General features: G+C 50.5%; 1 protein-coding gene across 7 annotated transcripts; it reads left to right on the plus strand.

Annotated features, from left to right (window-relative positions):
* Positions 1-1,761: 1,761 nt before the first annotated feature.
* Positions 1,762-19,176, plus strand: MIER2 (MIER family member 2). 7 transcript variants are annotated; one of them, XM_069790675.1, is made up of 14 exons: positions 1,763-1,798; positions 5,605-5,733; positions 6,360-6,447; positions 7,004-7,152; positions 8,475-8,660; positions 9,372-9,495; positions 10,164-10,273; positions 10,949-11,018; positions 12,597-12,763; positions 13,522-13,603; positions 13,703-13,797; positions 14,598-14,725; positions 15,304-15,440; positions 16,290-19,176. In XM_069790675.1, the coding sequence occupies exons 4-14, from the start codon at positions 7,012-7,014 to the stop codon at positions 16,763-16,765; spliced, it is 1,716 nt and encodes a 571-aa protein (XP_069646776.1). In that variant the 5' UTR covers positions 1,763-1,798; positions 5,605-5,733; positions 6,360-6,447; positions 7,004-7,011; the 3' UTR covers positions 16,766-19,176. The 7 variants fall into 7 exon arrangements, with proteins under 7 accessions (XP_069646772.1, XP_069646774.1, XP_069646773.1 ...); XM_069790671.1 differs by lacking the exon at positions 5,605-5,733 and having other exon boundaries at positions 1,762-1,798; XM_069790673.1 differs by lacking the exon at positions 5,605-5,733 and having other exon boundaries at positions 1,762-1,798; positions 14,598-14,701.
* Positions 19,177-20,676: the final 1,500 nt, after the last annotated feature.

Raw genomic sequence — 20,676 nt, forward strand, 5'->3', positions numbered from 1 at the left:
CACTCTCCCCAAGTCTTGACCCCAAATCCAGGCCCTTCTGCTTTTTGTGGTGACAAAACACCTGGATGCACTGTTGGGAGCAAGGCAGAAAGCAGTTTTTGTAGAAATTTCTCTGAAAGCTAGAGACAAGGTTACTTTTTTAACTGAATAAACAGCATCTGCAATCTGTTAGTCCTTTGGGAAGAACTAGACAGATCTGTGCGAGGGAATAAAGGCCTGTTGAAGTGCTCTGGTTCTCAGCTCAAGGGCCACCACCACTTCAGAAGCACTTGATAACACTTTGCTTCCTGAACTCAAAAGCATGAGCAAAACTCAACACAGAGCAAGTTGCCAGGGTGCTGGGCGTGGAAGCTGCTCCTAGCGACTGAGCACTAAGATCCAGCTCCGCGGCTGGATCTGGTCGCAGCCTGAGAGGCTTAGGCTTGAGTTGAACAACGATCTACTGGACTTGATCAAATGGTGAGATCTGGTGACAAACGTATCTGCATGTCCTGCCAATCACATTGGCAGCTCCTTAATGCGCACCTTGAGGAAAGCACTGGCCCACTGGCTGCGGCTGTGGGTCCCTGAGGGATGACAGGGGCCCCTGGCAGGGCAGTTTGCTATAGGAAGCCCTGGAGATGTGCAGGATTAAAGGAGAATGAAGCACACTGGAGGGTTATGCTCTGGAAGCGTGTGGCTCATCATCAGTTAAACAGAACTGAAAAGACCCATCAAGCAGCTTCCCCAAGTGCACCTCTGGTGTTCTCCAAGTACAGCCATGGCAAGAAACCATGAGATAGTGTTTACACGTCGGTCCTTGCATGGCAGGGACCACTCCTGGGCTCCTACCCTGATTTTCCTCTTCTGTGACCGCTAAATGAGACGCAGTGGCTTTTTCTCAACAAGGTGCTCAGCGAGGGTTGCTGAAGGTTTGTTTCCTGCAGATCCAAGCTTTGTGATCCATTAACTTTGGTGTTTAAGAACAAGCGGGTTGCGGCTGCGAGCACTATTTCTGCCTCTGGCGCACACGGTCCCTGATGTATTCCTGTGCCGTGACCTGGCTCCAAGGCTTTCCCTGGCGGAGCACAGGACAGGGGCCCTGCTCACCTGCAGACCGTCTCTGGGCCTCGTACACCCCCGGTGCCACGGCCGGTGGAAGGGGGGCCACCGACATGGGCGCGCAGGCATCTCAGTCCTAAAAACCTCCTTCCCAACACGGGTCCCAGGGGACGTGTGCCGCTGCTCGCCTCGGGCCGCAGCCCGGGGTCTGTGCACTGACCTGCTCGGGCTCTGCGGGCCTTCATGACAACGGCCCCGCAGCCAGTTTGACCGCCGGTTTGTGGCCTGGCCCGGCGCTCGGGGAGCGCTGCTGCGGGCCCGCGCCAGCCGGCGGCGGCCTCCCCTCCCTCCACGCCGGTTCATGGGGATGCCCTGACGGCCGGCCGAGAGCCGCCCCGCTCCTCGGGCCGGGGCCGGGGCCGGGGCCGGGCCGCCCCCCGCCCCGCCTCGGCCGGCCCTCCGGCGGTGCCGGGGGCGTCGCCGGGAGATGACGGCAGTCGGCCGAACGACGCCCGGGTTCCCGAGAGCGACCGTTAACGGCGCCTCCGGCTCCGCGGAAGGGCCCCGGCCCGACGGCGCCCCCTGACCCCCGACCCCCGACCCCGCCCCCTGACCCGGCCCCGCACCGCCCGCCCCGCCGCGCCCCCGGCGCTCCCCCGCCCTCGCGGCGCCGCAGCCAATGAACGGCCGCCGCCGCATCCGGGGCCCGCGAGCCCCCCCCCCCGCCCCGCGCCGCTCGCGCTCGGCCATGGCGGAGGTGAGTGAGCCGCCGCCGGGGTCGTGCTGGGCCCCGCCGGGCCTCGGGCCTCCCGTCTCCCCGTCTCGGGCGGGGACCCCCCCGAGTCCCGGCAGTCTGGGGCCGCCCCAGGCCGGGGTCCTGCGGCCGCGGGGTGGATGGGGCCTGCCGGGGCGGGGGTACTCGGGCCGAGGGGCTCCGAGGCCCCGGGCGGCAGCGGGCCGAGGGGCGGGGGGCGGCCCGGGGCCGAGGGGGCGCCGACGGGGGCGGGCGGGGGAAGGGGCGGCTGGGCGGGACCCGGCGGGAGAGCCGGGGCAGGGCGGCGGGGCAGCGCCCGAGGCCGGGGAGCGGCGGCGGCGGCTCTGCCCTCCCGCCAGCGCCGAGGAGGCGGCGGCGGGGTCGGTGGGGCTGCCCGCGGCTGGAGGGCCCGTGGCCGGACCTGTGGGAGAGGGGCCCAGGAGAACCGGGGGACCCGTCAGAGCGGCCGGGGCTGGGCCGGGGTGGGGGGGGCGGCGGCGGGCGGGACTGCGGGGGCTGGAGAAGGCTGGCGGGGGGCGCGGGGGCAGAGGACGAAGCGGGAGCCCCCGAGGCTTTAGCGCAGCAGGGGCCGAGGGCGCCGGGGTGAGAGGGGTGCGGAGCTGCTGGAAAGGGTCTCGGGAAGGCCGGAGGTAAGTGAGGGGGCCTGGGCAGTGGGAGAGAACGTGGGAGCGGCAGAGGGCTGAGGAGGGTGGTGGGAAGGGTTTGGCTGGGTGGCTGGGATGGGGAGAACCGCCCCGTGTTTGTCGGTGCATCGTGCCGAAACGTTACTGCTGTCACTCCGCCACGCTTACGGTTGGTGATGCCATTCCCTATCGTGTCTTGACCCATCCTTGAAATATCCCCGTCCTGTCATAATGGTTGTCGTGGCACATATGCGCTTCATTTCCATCACGAGAGCCTTGTGGTGACCACGACGTGGGAAGAGGACGCTGGGAAGACGTCGAGGTAGCGGGCTGCTCTGTTGCAGAATCTTGGAACACCGCTAGCTGAGACAGCTTCTGCGGGACAGCAAGGCTTCGCTTTCAGGGTATTTCAGCTTTCCGCATGAGGAAGGTGCCGTCTGGCCTGCCTGCCATCCCATCCAGAATGGTTTGGTCTTTGCCGCTGCCTTTGGTGGAGCACCAAGGGTGCTGTGTTTGTCTGTGCCGAAGTGTTACTTTGGCGCGTTGTTGGGCTGATGTGACATGCTGAAGTGCCGCCCTGGCACGCTGCACCACGTTGCCATTGCGCACGCGGGTCTCTCTCTTGGGGAGATGCGGGAGCCATCGCTGTCTCGCAGATGATGTCTGAACTGCAGAGTATCTCTGCTGTGACATTGCAACGGCGTGCTTTCGGGGCACTGATTTTTCCTGAGCAGTGCGGGAGATGACCTGTGTGTCGTGTCCTCTGTTCGTTTTGTGCTCTATCAGGTCCATAGCTTACAGGACGACTCTGTTTCCATCCATACCATTACCCTCTGGCTACAGCTGGAGTTCGTAGAAAACAGACCCATGTCAAGTAGTATGGGCAAGGCAAAGGAACAAGGAACACTTCTCTCACTGAGTCTGCAATACATGTTACACTGGCTCAGGAAACCACCTTAGTTATTAAAGTAGTAACACTGGAAAGGGAAACCTTCTCTATCTTTCCTCATTTTCTTGCAAGAGTGGTTTCAGCCTGAAGGGTTTTCTCTGATAGTTCTCTGGACAAACAATCTGCCTTGCCCTGGGAAATGGCTTTGTCAGTGCAAAAAGCTCAGGCTCTTCCTCTGCCTGCGTTTTCTAAAACATGGCTGTTGCTTTGTTCCACGTACTCAAAAACTTGAGTACAGAATTAAGGAGGGAGTGCTGGAGTCATCCAGAAATACAAATGTGAGAGCGAGTAATTGGTCAGCCTCTCTGTAACTTTTGAGAGAGGGAAGTTACTCTCATGCCTGAGAAGCAGAGACTAGTGGAAGGAAAGCAGCTGCTGGAAAACTTAAACCAAGATTAAAGGAATTTAATCTCCCTTTTCGCCCACAATGATTAAATGGCCTATGGATGTAGGAGCCATTTTCCAGCATCATGCTGCACTGTCAGAATAAATGGAGTTCACCACTGTGACCTTTCCTGGTGACCAAAACTGTCACCAGCAATAGGAGCATTTACACCTTGTCCAAGAACCGTTCTTGATCTGGAGATACCTGGTCGTGCCTCAGTGTTGCTGCTGCCTTTCTGACGCATGTAATGCTGTTGCATTTTCTGCCTCCTGTGTGACGTGGATTTGAAGTGTCAAGCAGCAGCTACCTCGCCTTCACCTCCAACTTCACGCCTAACTCCACATCACGTGGCATCAGCAATCAGTGTAATCAGGAATATTCTCTCTGTCATCATTTCCATATTTAAGCTAGACCTGCCTTTCTCCCCTACTCCTTTGACTTTGACTCTTGTTTCCGTGGTCTTCTGGATTTGTAAATAATCTGAGGGATCATTCAGTTTCACACATGTTTAAATTTGGGTATGGAATGGGCCGTTTGCTTTGTCTGTCACTTGTTTCTTCTTTTCTCAGCCCAAACACAGCAGTGCTAGTTATTTTATGGCGACTCCAGCTCACAGCATTTCCCGCTTGCTCTAATGCTATGTTACTGCTTTGGGGAAATAAACTCGTGATTAGTTACTGAATTGTCATCCTGTCGTACTGACTATTACTCTTAATTTCAGCACCTGATCATTAATATAAGGTCTCATTGGTCCTGAAGTATTCTTGACATCTTTTCAAGCCAGCCCATCCATCGCTAACAGTTTCAGTCTTTGTTTTCAAAATCCTTTGCATGCAGCTCCTTATTGATCCCCGTGCGAAGGAGTCACAATCAATATATAGATCATTGTCTCAGGAAGGAGAGTTCTGCAGATTGCTCAAGACTGGCGGGAGTAAGTGTAGACCACACCCTCATCCTTTTCATGAAACTGGGGTTGTTTGCTTGGAAGGATTTATCCAAGAGGGTTTTGTACTTGGTCACATTCCAGCAAAGCCCAACAAAGGGGCATTGACACTTTCCTGAGTTACAAAGCTGTTTCCCGGTGTGACCATCCTCAAAATGGAGGCTGTCCGAATCCTTTCTGTCCCCTTTTCCTTTCATTATACCATAAACTCCTCCCTTTTCTTAGTGCACACAGGCAGTGGGCTCTGTCTGCAGCCAGACAGAGTGGTCTCCAGTGGGGTTGTCTTGCTGCTAATAATCAGACCCTTGGGGATGGTGAATTAGTGCACAGTGTGTGCTCCAGTTGGACTAAAGGCATCCTCTTTTCACCAGTCCTGGTAGAGGAAGGAGCAAAAATTCCATGGCTGCTTCACAGATCCTTTCCCTCCCTCCCTCCCTCTCGGTCCTGCTCTCATATGGCAATGTCATCTGCCTTCCAGGCCAACCGTTATCATAGCAGTAATTATACCTGGAAAATAGCTGCCTCTCTAGTTGTTATGGAATTTGCAATATGTGTGTTAACACCTGAAGGCACTAACTCAGAAACCAAAGTCTGGGGTGGCTTTTTTGGTATGTGCTTTGCTCTATTGTTAGAGGATGAATTTTGATGTGAAGCTGTACTATGTTTTCTTAAATAAGTTGTAAGAGCCTCATACTGAAGCATTGTAGATGTCCTGGTTCCCACTGACTAAGAGAGGAGTAATGATGCACGGCTGAGGTTATTAATGGCTGAGGATCATAAAAAGATGTCATTGGTGACTGGGGGACTGACACTATGATTTTCTTCTGCAGTCGGATGCTCTCAGTCACCCAAAGGCATTGGTTAATTACCTGCTTGCTCCCTACCTAGGCTGAACTTGATGAACAGCATTTCCATGTACAGCAGCCCAAGGAGCAGCAGATGTTCTGGGTTGTTTTCCAGGCCTCAGCCCATACTGCTGCCTGAACTTCCGACTGAGCACTGAATGCCCAAAAGCAGGTGCCTGTTCTCGGTGTCTACCTGTCTCACCCTTTCCCACCTCACCTGTGCCACTCGCAGTCCTCCCAGACTCCTTTGCTGCCTGCTCAGCTCTAAGTTTCTTTGCTCACCCCTCTGAGCCTTCTGGATGTGGTGAGGCATTAGGGAGAAGCCAGCATGTTGTGGCTGGCTGCTTCTGATTGCCTCTCCAAAGAGTGGGTCGTTTCTTAAAAATGCTGTGTTCAAACAAGCACGATGTGTGTGTTTAGAATAACGGCTTAGGGTCAAAGTCCTTCTTTTAAGTGAAGATGTAAGCCATAAAGATCTGAGGTCTTAAACTTGTGAGAGGATAAATAATTAGTGGAGTGCTGAAGGTGAAAAAGATAAAATGGAAACACCACCATATGCAGTTAGAGACTGAGGGGAAGGTGATGAATCCAGAGGAAAGGAGGCCTGGAAGAGCTGTTAACTGCACTTGACTAGAGCTCTTTTTGCACAGCACAGTTTCTACTGCTACCCTGTGTGGTTTCTGTTAACTTTTGCTTTGAAATTAAATTAATTGCATTTGCTGTTGGGGTTAAGTGGCTGGAGGCATGTTACATTTTTAAGAAGAGATGTCTCAGCCATATTTTTCTCTTTTCTTGAAGGCCTCGGTTGGCAGGCAGAGTCCGAGGGTGGTGCCATACCCAGCCCGCAGTCTATGTCCTGGAGAGCCTGGCCTTCAGAGTGCAGCAGGTAGCCACAGTTTAAGTATACATCTGTTTGTTGATCTGGTTTCCAGAGAAAACAAGGCTCCTGTGATAGGCCTGTCTGTTCCCTTCTCCTTCCAACACCTTCCAAACCTGTTGGTTGATTCCCGTGCCATTTGACAGAGGAGGAGAGTCTTAAAATGCCAAAGCTCCTACAAGTGTCCATTTGCCCGTTCTTGCAATACGGGATAATTATGCTAAAAATGCCTTGGGCAAAGGAAAGGCTGCACTGTGTGTTCACATGTTATGACACTAGTGAATCCAGTCAGGAGAGACACACAAATACTCAGAAAACCTTGAGATTCAGCTTTCAGTCAGTTGTGGGACTTGAATGTGCAGAGAACCAGGCTTTGCAATTTTAGTGCTTACAGAGTGACTTCCTTCAGTTGTGTTCCCCAGCCCTTCTCACTCCTTTCTACCTAATCTCTTCCTCTGGCTTATCATGACTGCACACACACGAGAAGGGATTGTCCCAGACTTTGTCACATCTGAAGATTTGGTCCAGGGTGGTGTTAGTATCCAACTTCTTCTAATCCCTGCAGTTGTGTCAATGGGCTCAGCTGATCATCGACTGAACCTAGCAGAGATCCTTTCACAGAACTATGGTGTACGGGAAGAGAGGGAAGAAGATGATACTCAGGAGAAGCAGAAATCTTTAGAAGAGCTGGAGAAGAGTTTCAGTGCCTCTCAGGTAAAGGCAGCAAGGGAGGGGAAGAGAAATTACCTGCTGGATTTTCTTGTTTCCTTTTACAGTACTGGTACCAAAGATCTTTGTGAGAAACTCTGACTTGCTCACCTGGCAATGTGCTGTGTTTAAGTCCACCCATCAACAAGTGTTATGTTTGCATTTCGATAGGAAGGAATGGTTTTGACAATAGGTGTGTTGTGGCTTAACCCCAGACAGCAACTAAGCACCACGCAGCCGCTCGCTCACTTCCCCTCCACCCTGTGGGATGGGGAGAGAATTGGGAAAGAAAAAATAAAATTCGTGGGTTGAGATAAGAACTGCTTAAAAGGACAGAAAGGAAGAAAATAATAATGATGATAATAGAATGACAATAATAATAATAAAATAATTGGAATATACAAAACAAGTGATGCATGATGCAATTGCTCACCATTTGCCAACTGATGCCCGGGTAGCTCCTTAGCAGAGATTCATCCCGTCCCCCAGGCCAACTCCCCCCAGTTTATATACTGGCCGTGATGTCACATGGTATAGAATATTCCTTTGGCCAGTTTGGGTCAGCTGTCCTGGCTGTGTCCCCTTGCAACTTCTTTTACCCCTCCAGCCTTCTTGCTGGCTGGACATGAAAAGCTGAAAAATGGAGTTAGTAGAAACACTACTTAGCAACAACTGAGAATGCCAGTGTGTTATCAACATTATTCTTCTACTAAATCCAAAACATAACACTATACCAGCTACTAGAAAGAAAATTAACTCTATCCCAGCCAAAATCAGGACAAGGTAACAGCAGTAAATTTTGGAGTCTTCCTCTGCCAAGAGGCCAGTCTGACAAGGTGGTCTTCGCTCACCTTGCTGAAGGACCATCAGCTGTTGGGTATATGTTCAATGTCTGTTTCACAGTGGAGGAACCACAAAGATGAGGTGATGTGGTCCTCCTGGGGTGTTCCCATGGAGACCTTGGTGGAACACAAAGTGTGTTCTTGGTGACAGAAACTGTCTCTTCAGGTCAGGCACAAGACTAAAACAGAGATTTGCTCCTTCCCTTCCTCTCTATAAATACAGTTGTGCTGCCTGGCATCTCTTCAGCAGCATGAAATCTAGTGTAAAAAATAAATATATTTTGACTGTATATATAGTCAATATATAGACCGTATTGCTTTGGGGTGAAAGTTCCTGGCTTCTGCATACCTTTGAGAAGAACAGGTTGTGGTGGGTCCTGATAGACCATGCCTCCTCCATTACACAGCATTACCCGAGGCACTTCAGAGCCCCCAGAAGAGCAGAGCTGCCTTGACTGCCTCTGCATATCTCTGTGTTCACTACAGCTGGTGTTGTACTCGGTGATTGTTCCATTCCTGATGAAGCTTTGTCCTCCTCTCGCTCAGAGCAGTGAAATGCCATTTGAGGAGCTGCTTGCACTTTATGGCTATGAGGCATCTGATCCCATCTCGGAGCAGGACAGTGAGAGCAATGATATTACTCCAAATCTCCCAGATATGACTCTGGATAAGGTAAGAGCAGCTGTCTGCTTGGGTCTATGCTCTTAGCCTGTGCTATAGGTTACTGTGCTGTCTTGGAGCTTGAGATGTCTAGTAGCTCTTTTCAGGTGGGGTTTGACTAATGCCAAGGGAAGGGGTCTGCCTAGTTCTGGTGTCCCAGTGAGGAACGCCCAGTGCAGAAATGTGAATGTGAAGAGTTTAGAGGACACTGGAGAAACGATAACAGTTTTAAAAGAACACTGTAAAAACTCTTTGTGGAACTTGGGTTATGAGTCTTTGCACGTAGATTTGCACGTATGTGGATCTGTGGAGAGTCAAGGAAGGTTTGTACCTTCCCAGGTGAAGCTATGGCTCCTCCTGTTCTAGCTAAAATCTGTAGAAAGCGTTTTTTTTAGGTTTTTTGTTTTGTTTTTTTTTTTTCCTTCCAGGATCTTAGAGATATTTGCTGTGAGTGGAGTTCTACAGAAAGGGCCACTTGCTTGTCCTCTCTCTGGCTTCCATAGGAAGCCACTCTTGACACTTGTAGCAGTGCTTCTAGGGAAAATAATCTAGGGATGGTGGGGAATGTGAGAGAGAATCTGTCTTTGGACAAGCTGTGGGAGGGTGAGGAGATATGTGGATGCGGCCACCCTTGGCCAGAAATGCTTTATTCTAGGCCTCACCCCTCCTTATATATTTTTTTTAATGTAAAAATATTTTTCACTTTCTTGTTGTTGTTAAAAGGAACAAATAGCGAAGGATTTGCTTTCAGGGGAAGAAGAGGAGGAGACACAGTCTTCAGCTGATGATCTGACTCCATCCGTCACATCCCATGATGCATCGGACCTATTCCCAAACCAGCCTGGCTGTATGTGTCGCTAATTTCTAAGTAATTGGTTTTTACTTAGATGTGATGTGCAGGATAGAGCGAGAATGTTTTTCTTTATTTTGTCACTTAGTTTCCTGACATCAGGTTTTCCACTTTCCTTCTGGGGGCTGCAAATAAACCTGAGTGCCAGTGGTGTTACCAAGCATTGGTTAGGACATGATAGAGCGTAGATGAGCAGTGGGATGAGGGGAGAATTGTCTTTAGCTGTAACTCATAACATTAAGAAAGTGAGAATTGTTTTGCTACCTGCTGTAACAGCAGTCTGAAAGATCAGTACCTGATCTGACATCTCTAGAAGTGAATAAATTCAGTAGTACTAGTGGTGTGATATATTGTGGCAGTTCCTAATTGGAATATGTGGGAAGCCAAAGTGCATGAGAGAGACTCAGCATGAAATGATCTTATTCCTTCTGCTATCCTGCAAAATGAAGGAGCCTGAGCTCCCCGGGTTGGTCGGCACCACCCATGTGGCAAGTGTGCAAATTATTTTATTTGAAAGGAGAAAATGAAAATATAGGTAAGTTGTCACTGTGGACCATGCTGAAAGTAACTTTAGGACAGAAAATGAAGGGAAGGAGAGGGAACATAGAGCAATAAAAAACCACCCAAACATTTCATAACTACAGATGTTTTGCTTTCCCACAAAGCAAACAACTTCCTTGCTGACGAAGACAAGGAGCCCTGTTCATCTCCATGTGCTTCTTCCATGGCTGAGGATTCAGAGGAGGACTCCATCCCATCCAACGAGTGTAAGAAGGTAAATGATCTGACTGCATTGGGAAGGGGAGCTAATACAATGTGCCTGAGTCTGAGGAAAGCATGACACCAAAGCGCTGTGATATTTCCCCAAGAAATTTTCTTTCTTTTATTTTCTTCTGCTCAGTACCTTGCATTTTGTGGGAGGTGGTGACAGATGTGGGTTACAAGAGGTTTCTTTAATACAATCTTGAAATCTGTGTCTGAAATTATCTTCTGCTTCAGATATGGAAAATGCTGTTGTGCCTTGGTAACCTAAAAGTGCAGCCTGTAGCACTATAAAGGTGAAATGCTGTGCAATATTCCCAGCAGGATTTACTGAGGGGGAACCATCTTACGAAAGAGAGGAGCAGACTTCAAATTCATCCTGGTTGCGAAGGTTGCAGGAGAGCTTCTGCATTTCTTTATCTCCAGCCTTAGCCACTTGCCATATATCTTTAACGTTAAAACTATGTAAATGCTTAAGGTCCCCAAAGTGTCATCTGGTTGGTAGTAAATCTTCTTAGTTACCCTATAAAATAGTCAGGGTTCTCTAGAAGTAATAGCGACAGTGGGGACTGCCGATATATAAATCGGCCTCATGGTGTTGTAGTCCATAAATCATGAAGTACACCTCCGTGCCTACATGGAGCATTTTCCATTTCAATTTACCCACTTCTCTGTGGTGATATTTCAGGAGATCATGGTTGGTCCTCAGTACCAAGCCACTGTTCCCATCCTCCACTTAAACAGGCACAGCGAAAAAGGTAAGGCAACCTGCTTTATGTATCTTGTTTGGATGTAGGGCTGCTGGCCTGGATGTTTGATGGGGCCCTGGTTCACCAGTTCTGCTCTATATCTCTAGGCTTGGCACCTCTCAGTGTTGACTCCAAAATTTACAGCTACACCTGAGGTAGCTTTAAATTAGCCTGTTTGAACAGGGCTAGTAATACAGCTACAGGAGCTAAGAAGCTCACTGAAAACTGGGTTGTTGTGACAGGTTTGGAGGAGGGGGTCTCAGCTGTAGCCAAAGAGAAGGAATACCCTCCTGGTGATACTCTAATTTATTTTTTCTGACGTCTTCCTTAAGTAGCCAGAGTTATTTTCATTCAGTACTCCCTGGAGCTGATCAGTTTCAAATTTGATAGGATGTCTGCAGAGTAGATGGAGGTGCCTTGATTTGCAGATTGCGTCTAATAACTAGTGCAATACTAGCACCAGCTTGTTGAGTTTCTGAACAAGACAGCTAACAGAAAGCCATGTCTCTAGAAATTACTTGCTTCCTCCCTAGTTCTTTTATCCTAGCAGACTCTGAGCAAGTTAGTTAAAGGAGATAAAAGTTAACAGTTTTGCAAGCACTATTTCAGATTTACCCAATATAGTTCTCAGAACTTTTCACTGTTACTTTATCAGTGCTCTCAGTCTTCTGTAATGAAGACCACAGGTTTAGTGCACTTTTTCCATAACCTGTGTGTTTGCATCAGTGTCAAATGAAAGGAAACTGATGACAGATCCCAATGGGGGTCTTTTATGCCCAGTCTGTAGTGCCTCTGACCTGATTTTAGCGATTCTGCAGGGCAGAAGAGTTGGTTCCTTTGCCTGTAGAAACAAGTTAAGTACAGAGGGTGCTAATGTTTTTATCTGAATAGAAAAATCTCAGTATTTCTGATTATTTTTTATTGCAGTCTTTCTTCTTGCTTTCCTCTGTGCTGTTATTTTACTTGAACATCTCTCTGCATTGTTGTGTGCCATGTTCTCATAGACTAAGAGCCTTGAAAGCTGAAAGGGGCAAGAATCACTTAGTGATGCAGTGTGCTCCTGCTATTCTGTGTTAGTGGAGCAGCTCATGAAGGAGCATTACAAGCTATTGCAGGGGAGGGACAGCCTTGCAGCTCTTTGGTTTTGTGTCTAGGAGAGGGAGAGGGTCTTGAGCCTAGGCCAGGGTTGTAGCTCAAAGCTGCCTTTGCCTCCCACTCCTTTTGTTTACTGTGTGCTGGAAAAGACACCTTAGAACCTAGGGTTTTTTAGTTGCCAGGATTAATGAATCAAAGCAACAGTCTTTGAGAACACGGTAACAAAAACGTTGTCAACCAGCTCTTCTGAAGAAATGGAAGCATGCCAAGCTTGTGCTTAGGGCTCTAAAAGAGGTATAAAGAGTATTAAGCTTATTTGCCTCCAAAATCATGAGGGAAAATGCAGTACCTTCACAGAGATGGTTGTCACCTCTAGTGCCAGGTTGGAGTACCAAGCAAAGATTTCATCCCTCCTTCTGTCTCTCCTGTGCATGTACATGCAGACCATTTCTCAAAAGCAGCAGAGCTCTCTGTTTGATTAGCTTATTTCAGTGCTTTTTCTGTTAGCCTACGAGAATGAAGATCAGCTGCTTTGGGACCCGAATATACTCCCCGAGAGAGACGTTGAAGAGTTCCTATACCGTGCAGTGAAGCGGCGATGGGACGAGCTGTCTAGCAGCAGCCTGCCAGAAGGAGAGATGGTGAAGGACAATGAACAGGTATGTGTGGGGGCTTCTTGCAGCCTGCAGGTACTCTAATGGTGCTGGCGTAATAGTGCAACATTTCCTACAGAGATCCTGAATGAGAGACCCACTTAAAAGAGAATGAGACCTGACTCCAGTGATCCTCGGCTCCTGCTTCATGGATAAGTGAGGGTGTGCTTCTCAGGAGGTTATTCACCCTCCTGTTGGGAAGACTGGAAAAGGCTGTAGTGGATCAGAGCACAGGCCTGTCTAGCTTAGTACTTTTCTTCCAACACAGTAACGGATATTTGTGGAAAGCGTGTAACAGACTGGGCAAGTAGAGATTGGGTACTGTTTTGACGGTATTCTCCCAGTATCCCAAACTTTCTGAGCCAGAGCTTGCAGCAGGAACATCCTTTTGGATCTGTCCTCTATAACATTGTCTAATTCTTCTTTGAAGCCAGCAGAAGATCAAACATTTGGCTAAGAAACTTCAGAGCAGTCAAGTTTCCTCTGAGCTAGCCAGGTTAGACTCTCACAGTAAGTCTGCTGGAACATGGAGGCACACCTGTAACCTGCAGAGCTGCTGGCAGACCTGCATCTTTTCAGTCCCAGGATTTGTAATCCAGTGCCTTGAAAAGTGGAATAATCTATGCTGATGGTCAAGCTGGGGTTAGTGGCAAAGTGGGTCCTGGGAAAAATAAGTTTTAGAAGACAAATGTGAGTCATGAGCAGGTTGGTTTGTGGTGTGTTGCTCCAGTACATACTGCAGGTAATTTTCTTCTCTTTCCTAGGCTTTGTATGAACTGGTTAAATGCAACTTCAATGCAGAAGAGGCACTGCGGAGGTTACGGTTCAATGTGAAAGTTATCAGAGGTGAGAACCCCCCGTATTTGGGTTCTACCCCAAACGTCAAGGCACATGTAACTCTAGATTCTGTACATCTCCTCCAATTCCTCTTTGTTTCTGCTATAGATGAGCTTTGTGCCTGGAGTGAGGAAGAATGTAGAAATTTTGAACATGGCTTCAGGGTCCATGGGAAAAACTTTCATCTTATCCAAGCAAACAAGGTAAGGACACTCACCCCTGTATCCCACTAAGACAAAGGGAAGGAAGCACGTGCATTTGCACCAGAGGTATGTTTTGAGCCTCAGCTAATGCAGGAAGTTCAGGACTGCTGAGTTCCAATCCCAGGCTTTGTGTTGACTCATGCTAGCAGGTGATGGGCTGTTCACTGCCCTGCTCTGCCTTATTTTCCAGGTGGGAGAAGTCACAAACAACACTGAGCTGCATGAGTGATGTCAGTTAATTACTGATTAGCCCTTTCTGGAGTCTCAAAAGTTCTTTCCAAACTCTCAGCCCTTGCAGTACTTCTGTGAATGAGTGAGTTGAGCATGTGGATGTTTTGTAAAGTCCCCTGGGGTCCTCTAGTATGAAAGATGCTGTTGTAGGGAGAGCTGGGCCCCAGGACATATGCTGCTGTGCTGGGAGTTGGCAGAACCAGAGAGTCCAGTTCTACCGCTGATTAATTGTGGGCATGTTGATGCTGGCCAATGAAAATGGATGGAGGTTTGCTCTCTTGATGTTGTGTGCTACTGGAAGCGCAGGGAAGTCCTGCACAAATAGACCATGTGTGAATCCACACTGGGGTCTGCAAGAGCAATTGTGCACTGTGGGGAGTTCTTTCTCTGGCCGATTACCACCTTGGAAATCTCAGTATGTGCTTCTGTTCTGCGGCATAGATGTGTCCATAGCAATATAAATTACTGTAATGCACTTAATTTTCTGTGCTGATTAAATGGGAGAATAGTCCTTGCTCCATGAGATACATCTTGATGCATGGTGTTCTGACTATGACATTTCTCCTCAGGTCCGCACCCGGTCAGTGGGCGAGTGTGTGGAGTATTACTACATGTGGAAAAAATCAGAGCGCTATGACTACTTCACTCAGCAGACTCGTTTAGGAAGGAAGAAGTACGTCCTCCACCCTGGAGCCACGTGCGTGGAATATTCTCACACTAAAATTAGTAATATTAACCTCCCAGTGAAGATTCCTGCTGCAAAGCACCTCCGCTTAAAAGACTGCGCTTTCTGCTCTAGAAGGTTTCTTGGGTGGGAGCATGGAGGGATGCACTGGATATTCTCAGAACATAAGCACTGTTAAGTGTGGGGAGGGAAGATAAAGCAATTATTTGCTTGGATGCGGACTGTCACAACCCACTGCAGTCATTCTGTGAAGGTGGCTGTTTTCTGGGGAGAACATTTGACTGTTTATTTCAATTTGGAAGGGACTGAGGCTCATGGAGAGCTGGGGGGCAGAGCTCTTTGTTTTGGAAAGCTATAGAGCCCATTCTGGTTTATCATGGGCTGGTCTTAGCCATGCTGAGTTAACTGCGATCGCCTCAGTGCAGAGTCTGACTGGGCTCTGCAGACCAAGAAGGGATGGACATTCATTCTAGTGAGGCCTCTACAGTCCTGTTTTATTTGTTGGTGGGTTTTAATTCCAGTCACTGTCTTCCCTGCCTGCATCTCTCTGCTTAACAGGTGGTGGCAGTGCTATCTGTCTTTCCCCACAGGGATTTCACCGACAATGACTTGGATGGGGGTGAAGTAGAAAACACCAGTCGTTCTCGGAGCTCCCCACCAATTCCCTCTGCAACTAGCTCCCTGGATTCTCACTTCGGTCAAGATCAGATAGCAATAGAGAGCACAGGTAACTTCCTTTTCTTCTGTCTGCCATGGGGATAACTTCTCTCCCTCATTCAGAGGCACAGACCCTCCTTTGCCTTTCTCCTGTTGCCATTATCCAGCTGTTGGTCTTCTCTCCACACCCTTGCCAGTGTGCTCACTTTGCCCTGTGTCAAATACCAGCCCTGGGCAGATTTTGGTGTGGGCAAAGGAGACTTGTCTGTCTCTGCATTGACCAGTAGTGACTTAAAAAGAGTTGTTCCTGCTTCAGCCTTGGAGAGGTGGCCCAAGTCATTGGCAAAGCAAAAGGATTTGCACTCACTTTGGGCACCTGAGTTAGGTCCTTCCAATGCACTAACACACAGACACAGTAGACAGAGGCAGCTCCTCTGGAGACTGATTGAAGGCACTAGAAGTTAGGCTGTACCTGCAGTCTGCTTTCAGAGAGAGATGGCTCTGAGAAGACTCACAGGGAGCCCAAAATGGGTTCGTTCCCTCATCGTCCTACCACAGATGAGGGCTTTGTGTAGATACCTCCCAGGGGCTGTCGGCATGAGGGGATAGGACTTAGGATTTGGCTTATCTTGGAGTCTTTCTGTGAGATTTCCTTTAATTTCCATAGAAACACTGATGGCCTCCCATCTGCTGTCTGCATCTTGCCTTTCTTTGGTACATGCTGGCAGGGATCTTGGTTGCTATAATAGAGAAACATTTGTGCCATCAAACACATACTGTTGTGATTAGGTGGGACTGAACTGGTTTCTAGTTTTTTGTATGTTATGGACTCACTCTAGCTCTCTTTCACTTGCTGTCCCCCACCTTTCTTCCCCCCTGTCTGTCTGTCTCCCATGTTTCCCTCCTTTGCGGTGTGCAGAGCCTTTGAGCGTGGAGAGCACAGCCTGCAGCCTGGGCAGCATAAGTGAGTCGGGGCAGGGCTATGAGTGCAGTACTCCTTCGGAGACAAATTGTTCCTTCGACCCCACAGAGGAGACGTCCTCAGGCACCATCTCAGCTTCCTGCACACGACACACTGTCAACCCCTCAGAATCGGGGCTCTTTGCTTTGCCGCTGGCAGGACCAGGACTAGCAGAGAAGCAGGAGACGTTGCAGAGCTCTGGTGAGACGATAACCATGGACTTCACTCTCCCTGCAGACATTAATGAGGGTTTGCCTTTAATTGCTGGCCCTGTGGATTTGGACAGAGACCCAGAGGCAGTGGTGACCCCTGCGCAAGTGTCCTTATCGGTCACAGATTTTGGCCTCATTGGCATCGGAGATGTAAATAGTTTTCTGACTGCTCATCAGGCTTGCCCAGCACCTGTGGCTCGGTCAGAGCCTTTGTCACAGTGAGAGTCTCCAGTCACAAACTTGTCACAGACCCAGCAAGGACTTCGACCTGACTGAGTGAAATCCTGGAACTTCCACTGTTCCGTAGGGACAGTTTGGAGCTGTTGGTCAGAATCCGTCTTTCCATCCTCCTTGATCCAAGGCTACAGTGAAACCAAACACCTTTCTGCTCCAGTGTGTTCTGACACAATCACGCAAAGCTGGTGGCTGTCTTTAGTGAGGGGGGAGGTCCATCGCCCCCTGCTTCGTTGACCATGTGTCACCCCAGGTAATTCCAGGCTGTTCAGAGAGTCCCTGCCTCAGGACAGGGGAAATGTCACTTGACCCCAGTGGGACAGTCTGAGTGCAGAGATGCTTTGAGAACAGGGACGTATCACCAGCACTTTGGGGGCTGGGATGGAGGATGCAGTCTGGAGGTCTGAGAGCTTAGGAAATCCGCAGGGAGCATAGTCCACCTGGGCTGCAGGGCAGTTTGCCTGCAGAGACAGGCATGGAAATGCCGAAGGAAGATGAGGAGTCTTGGCCCTTCACCCACAGATAGTGTGTTGCAATAGAAGTGATTCTCCCCGTTCCCCTCCTAACAGCCCTCCTGCACTCCTGAGCTGTGGGTCATGACAGGCACACACACTGCTGTTTTCAAACCTCTCGCAGCTGTGCATGTCTTCCTGCCCACTCCACCACCAGCTGCAGGTGGGATGTGGCCTGGCCCAGCCCTTTGACAGAAGCATCAGGTCTTGGAAAGGGACACTGCGCGGTGCAGTAGCACTGTGTGCACTTAAGTCCTTCTCACCTTCCCTTGCAGTGCTGGGCCATGGAGAACTTGTACTGGGAGTAAAGGGAGTTTCTAGACCCACAAAGTGACGTTGGCCCCAGAGTGGTACAGTGCTGCCACTTCTGTTACTGGTGGTGAATGACTTGATCCTTGCTGACCGCTGCAGTACAAGAGGGTAAAATGCAGATGAAAACATCTGTAACTTCCCAGCTTGTTCAAACAATTTGTCAGCTGTGGGAGGAGGAGGTTGCTTAGCTCCCAGGGCGCCAAGTCTAGGACACTGGTGCTAGCACAAAGTCCCAGGAAGGAGAGCACACCAGTCCCTGGGCATCCCTGCCCCTTTCTGCGTCACAAAAAAAGCTGTTTTCTGAAAGGAAAGTATGTTTTTACTGCCATTAGCAATGTTCAAGGAGGTGACAAGGTGGCCTTGCATGGCAGCAAGGAGGCTGGCTGCTGTGCAGAGAGCCACAGTGGTGTGTTTGTGGGTGTGCTGGAGTCCAGAGCTGCTTTGCTTCCCGGATATGTTCCAGGTCTGGGGTTTGCCATTGGCTTAAATCCACATGTTCTCATTCCCCTTTTTTCCATGCAGGGAATGCTGTCTGCTGACTTGTTGGGCAAGGCTCTGATGCAGATGTTCCCTTCCTCCAGCCATTTTCTGCATTTGGGAAGGGGTTTGGGTTGAGGTTTTCTGCTTGTTTTGGTAGAGGCCTGCAGGCTGTGATCCTGCCGTTGGTTCTGCTGCTAGTGGATTTGGAAGATGACTAAAACCATTAGCCTGCATCCTTCTTTTACCTGGCCCTGTGAAGTTGTGCTCAGCCCTGCAGTGGGAGCACAGAGACAGCATCAGGCAGCTTCATGGGATGACAGGGTCAGACCTTGTCTCTCATCTTCCAAGCTCCAGACCCATTTTGTGTGCATTAGCAGGGGTTTGCTTCGGTCCCTGGCCAGCTCTGCTGAGAGGTGTTGAGCACCAGACACACACACCTGCCTTGACTAGGCATCGCTTTGTCAACCAGACGTGGTAACTGGAGGTCTCCCAGTTGCTCCCAGTTGCTGGAATTGGAAAGCAAATACGAGTGCCCGCTCCATAGTGGAACTGCCCAGGCTGTGATTCCCCTTTTCTGGGGGAGAGAGGAAGCTCCTTGGCTGAAAGGAGAAGAGGAGGCAGGGTGAGAGCACGGGCAGCCCTCCCAGGGAGGGCCAGGCCTTGGCATCTCCTCTCCATCAGCCAAGAACATTCTTAGTTTTCCTGAAACCATTTTTTCTTTGGTTTGTTTCAAGCCCTAATGAAAGGAGAGGGGAAGCTGGGGGAGGCAGAAATCTCCCTTATTTATGTTCTTCAGTGTTGTTTACAGATTCGCATGGGGTCTTTCAACATGAGTGCGGCGCTTTTTCCACATAACTTTAAGGGAGAGGGGTGGAAAGGGCTGGGACAGGGAGGGGGAGTCACTTGGGGAGGAGGTTTGGTTTTCGTTTTTGTTGGGGTTTTCTTTTTTCTTCTCACAAAGCACATTCACTTTGAGCCGCTCCCAATGCTGGACTCTTTCTCCCCCCCCCCCCCCAAGCCCTACACTGTGAAGTGATACTGCCTTGAAGACCCCTCGCCGTTATTTATTTAATTAAAAACCTAATTTGGAAGTGAGCCAGAAGCCTGTCTTGGTTTTGGAGACTGAGATGCCACAGTCCCGTGCATCGTGATGGTAGAGGCAAGAAAAGGGGACCTTGCCTCTTCTGTCCAATCATTTCCCACCCTGGGTGAGTGCTCCATCGCTCCATGGGCAGGGGTGGGATGCCCAGCAGAGTGCGTGGGACGCTGTTGGCAGCATATGTTCATGGTCCCTAAGACCAAGGACGCCCCGGGCAGGGTGTGTGGCTGAACACTGATCTCTGGTCTGTCCTTGGGGAGGTGCCAGGCTGGGTAATGACCCTGGAGGCCTGTGGGATTGCATCCTCCCATCTCGGGTGCTATGATTGCGTGTCAGAACAGCCCTGAGTCCTGCAGCAGCTGAACTCAACCTGCTCTTGAGCGCAGCTGCTTCTGCTTGGTGAGGAGCATCTTCATCCCAGGATCAGTGAAGAGCTTGTGCCTCCAGCCCACCCTGCCAGAGCCAGGTCTGTGGTGCAGGTGCTTCCCATGGTTGGAGCACATGTGAGCTGCCTGGATGCCTGCAGCTCCTGTCCCAGGGTGTCTGGGGCTGGTTCTTGGGGCCCCTCCCTTCTCTGTTCCTGGCCCCTGCCTGCCTTCCTATGCCTTGTACCAGGGCTGCCATCACAACCTGGGAGGAGGCCCAGCTTCCTTGGCTGAATTTTCCCTCCTGGCACTACGTGTGGAGGGGAGGGAGGTGTTCCTTGCTCTTACAGATGCCCCAGGTCCTCTGAAACCCTGGCAGCCTTCAGAGAGCCTGTGGTGGTGGGAGGCGGGGGTCCATCCATGTCTCACTGGCTTCAGCCAGAAATAACATCCTGGAGGCGAGAGAAACGTTCCTGCTTCAACTGTGTTGTATGTTTCTGCAAGAAGGCTCGTTCCTCACCACAAAGCCCCTCTGTTTTGTCAGAAACTCCTTAAATTCTGTTCTCTGGCTCTCGCCTTCTGTCCTGGGGCCTTGCGGGGGGAGGGGGGGGCGGAAACGAGGGCTCCTGTCTCCCTCGCTTGCAGCTGGAAAACGCCACCCAGAAAACCAGCAGGAAAGGGGCAACCCACCCCTCTGGGAGCCCTCCCTGCTCTGCATTTCTCCTGGCAGCTCAGCAGGGTTCGGCAAGCACCCTCTCGGCCAAGCTCTGGACTGTGGTGCTGCCACACACAGCCACGGCGGGTGGGAGCAGGCAGAGCATCCCGGCTGCCGTCCACACGGCAGGGATGGGAGTGGGAGCAGCTCTCGGCCATAAGGCAGCACACCCGGCTGCTGGGGCCTGGAGCAAGGCCCGGGCTCAGCTTGGCCTGTGCCACAGAAGAGGAGAGCTGTTAGCTGCTGCTGCAGCCCGCCGGCTCCCTCCAGCAGAGGCTGGGTAGGATGGTTGGGCACAGCCCCGGGCACGGGGGACGGGAGCGGGTTCCCCGCTTCCTTCGAGGCCCTGAGGAGCGCCGGGAAGGGCAGGTGTGCTCGGAGCTCTGGGGTGGGATCGTTGTCCCTCGTCTCGTCGC

This window comes from Haliaeetus albicilla, chromosome 8, assembly GCF_947461875.1.
Source record: "Haliaeetus albicilla chromosome 8, bHalAlb1.1, whole genome shotgun sequence".
NCBI classification, from domain to species: Eukaryota; Metazoa; Chordata; class Aves; order Accipitriformes; family Accipitridae; genus Haliaeetus; species Haliaeetus albicilla.

What these genes read in the sequence shown, in the direction of transcription:
- MIER2 (XM_069790670.1), top strand. An exon ending in CATCCAACGAGTGTAAGAAG is followed by an intron (nt 10,274 to 10,948) that starts GTAAATGATCTG and finishes GTGATATTTCAG; the next exon opens with GAGATCATGGTTGGTCCTCA. An exon ending in AAACAGGCACAGCGAAAAAG is followed by an intron (nt 11,019 to 12,596) that starts GTAAGGCAACCT and finishes AGCTTATTTCAG; the next exon opens with TGCTTTTTCTGTTAGCCTAC.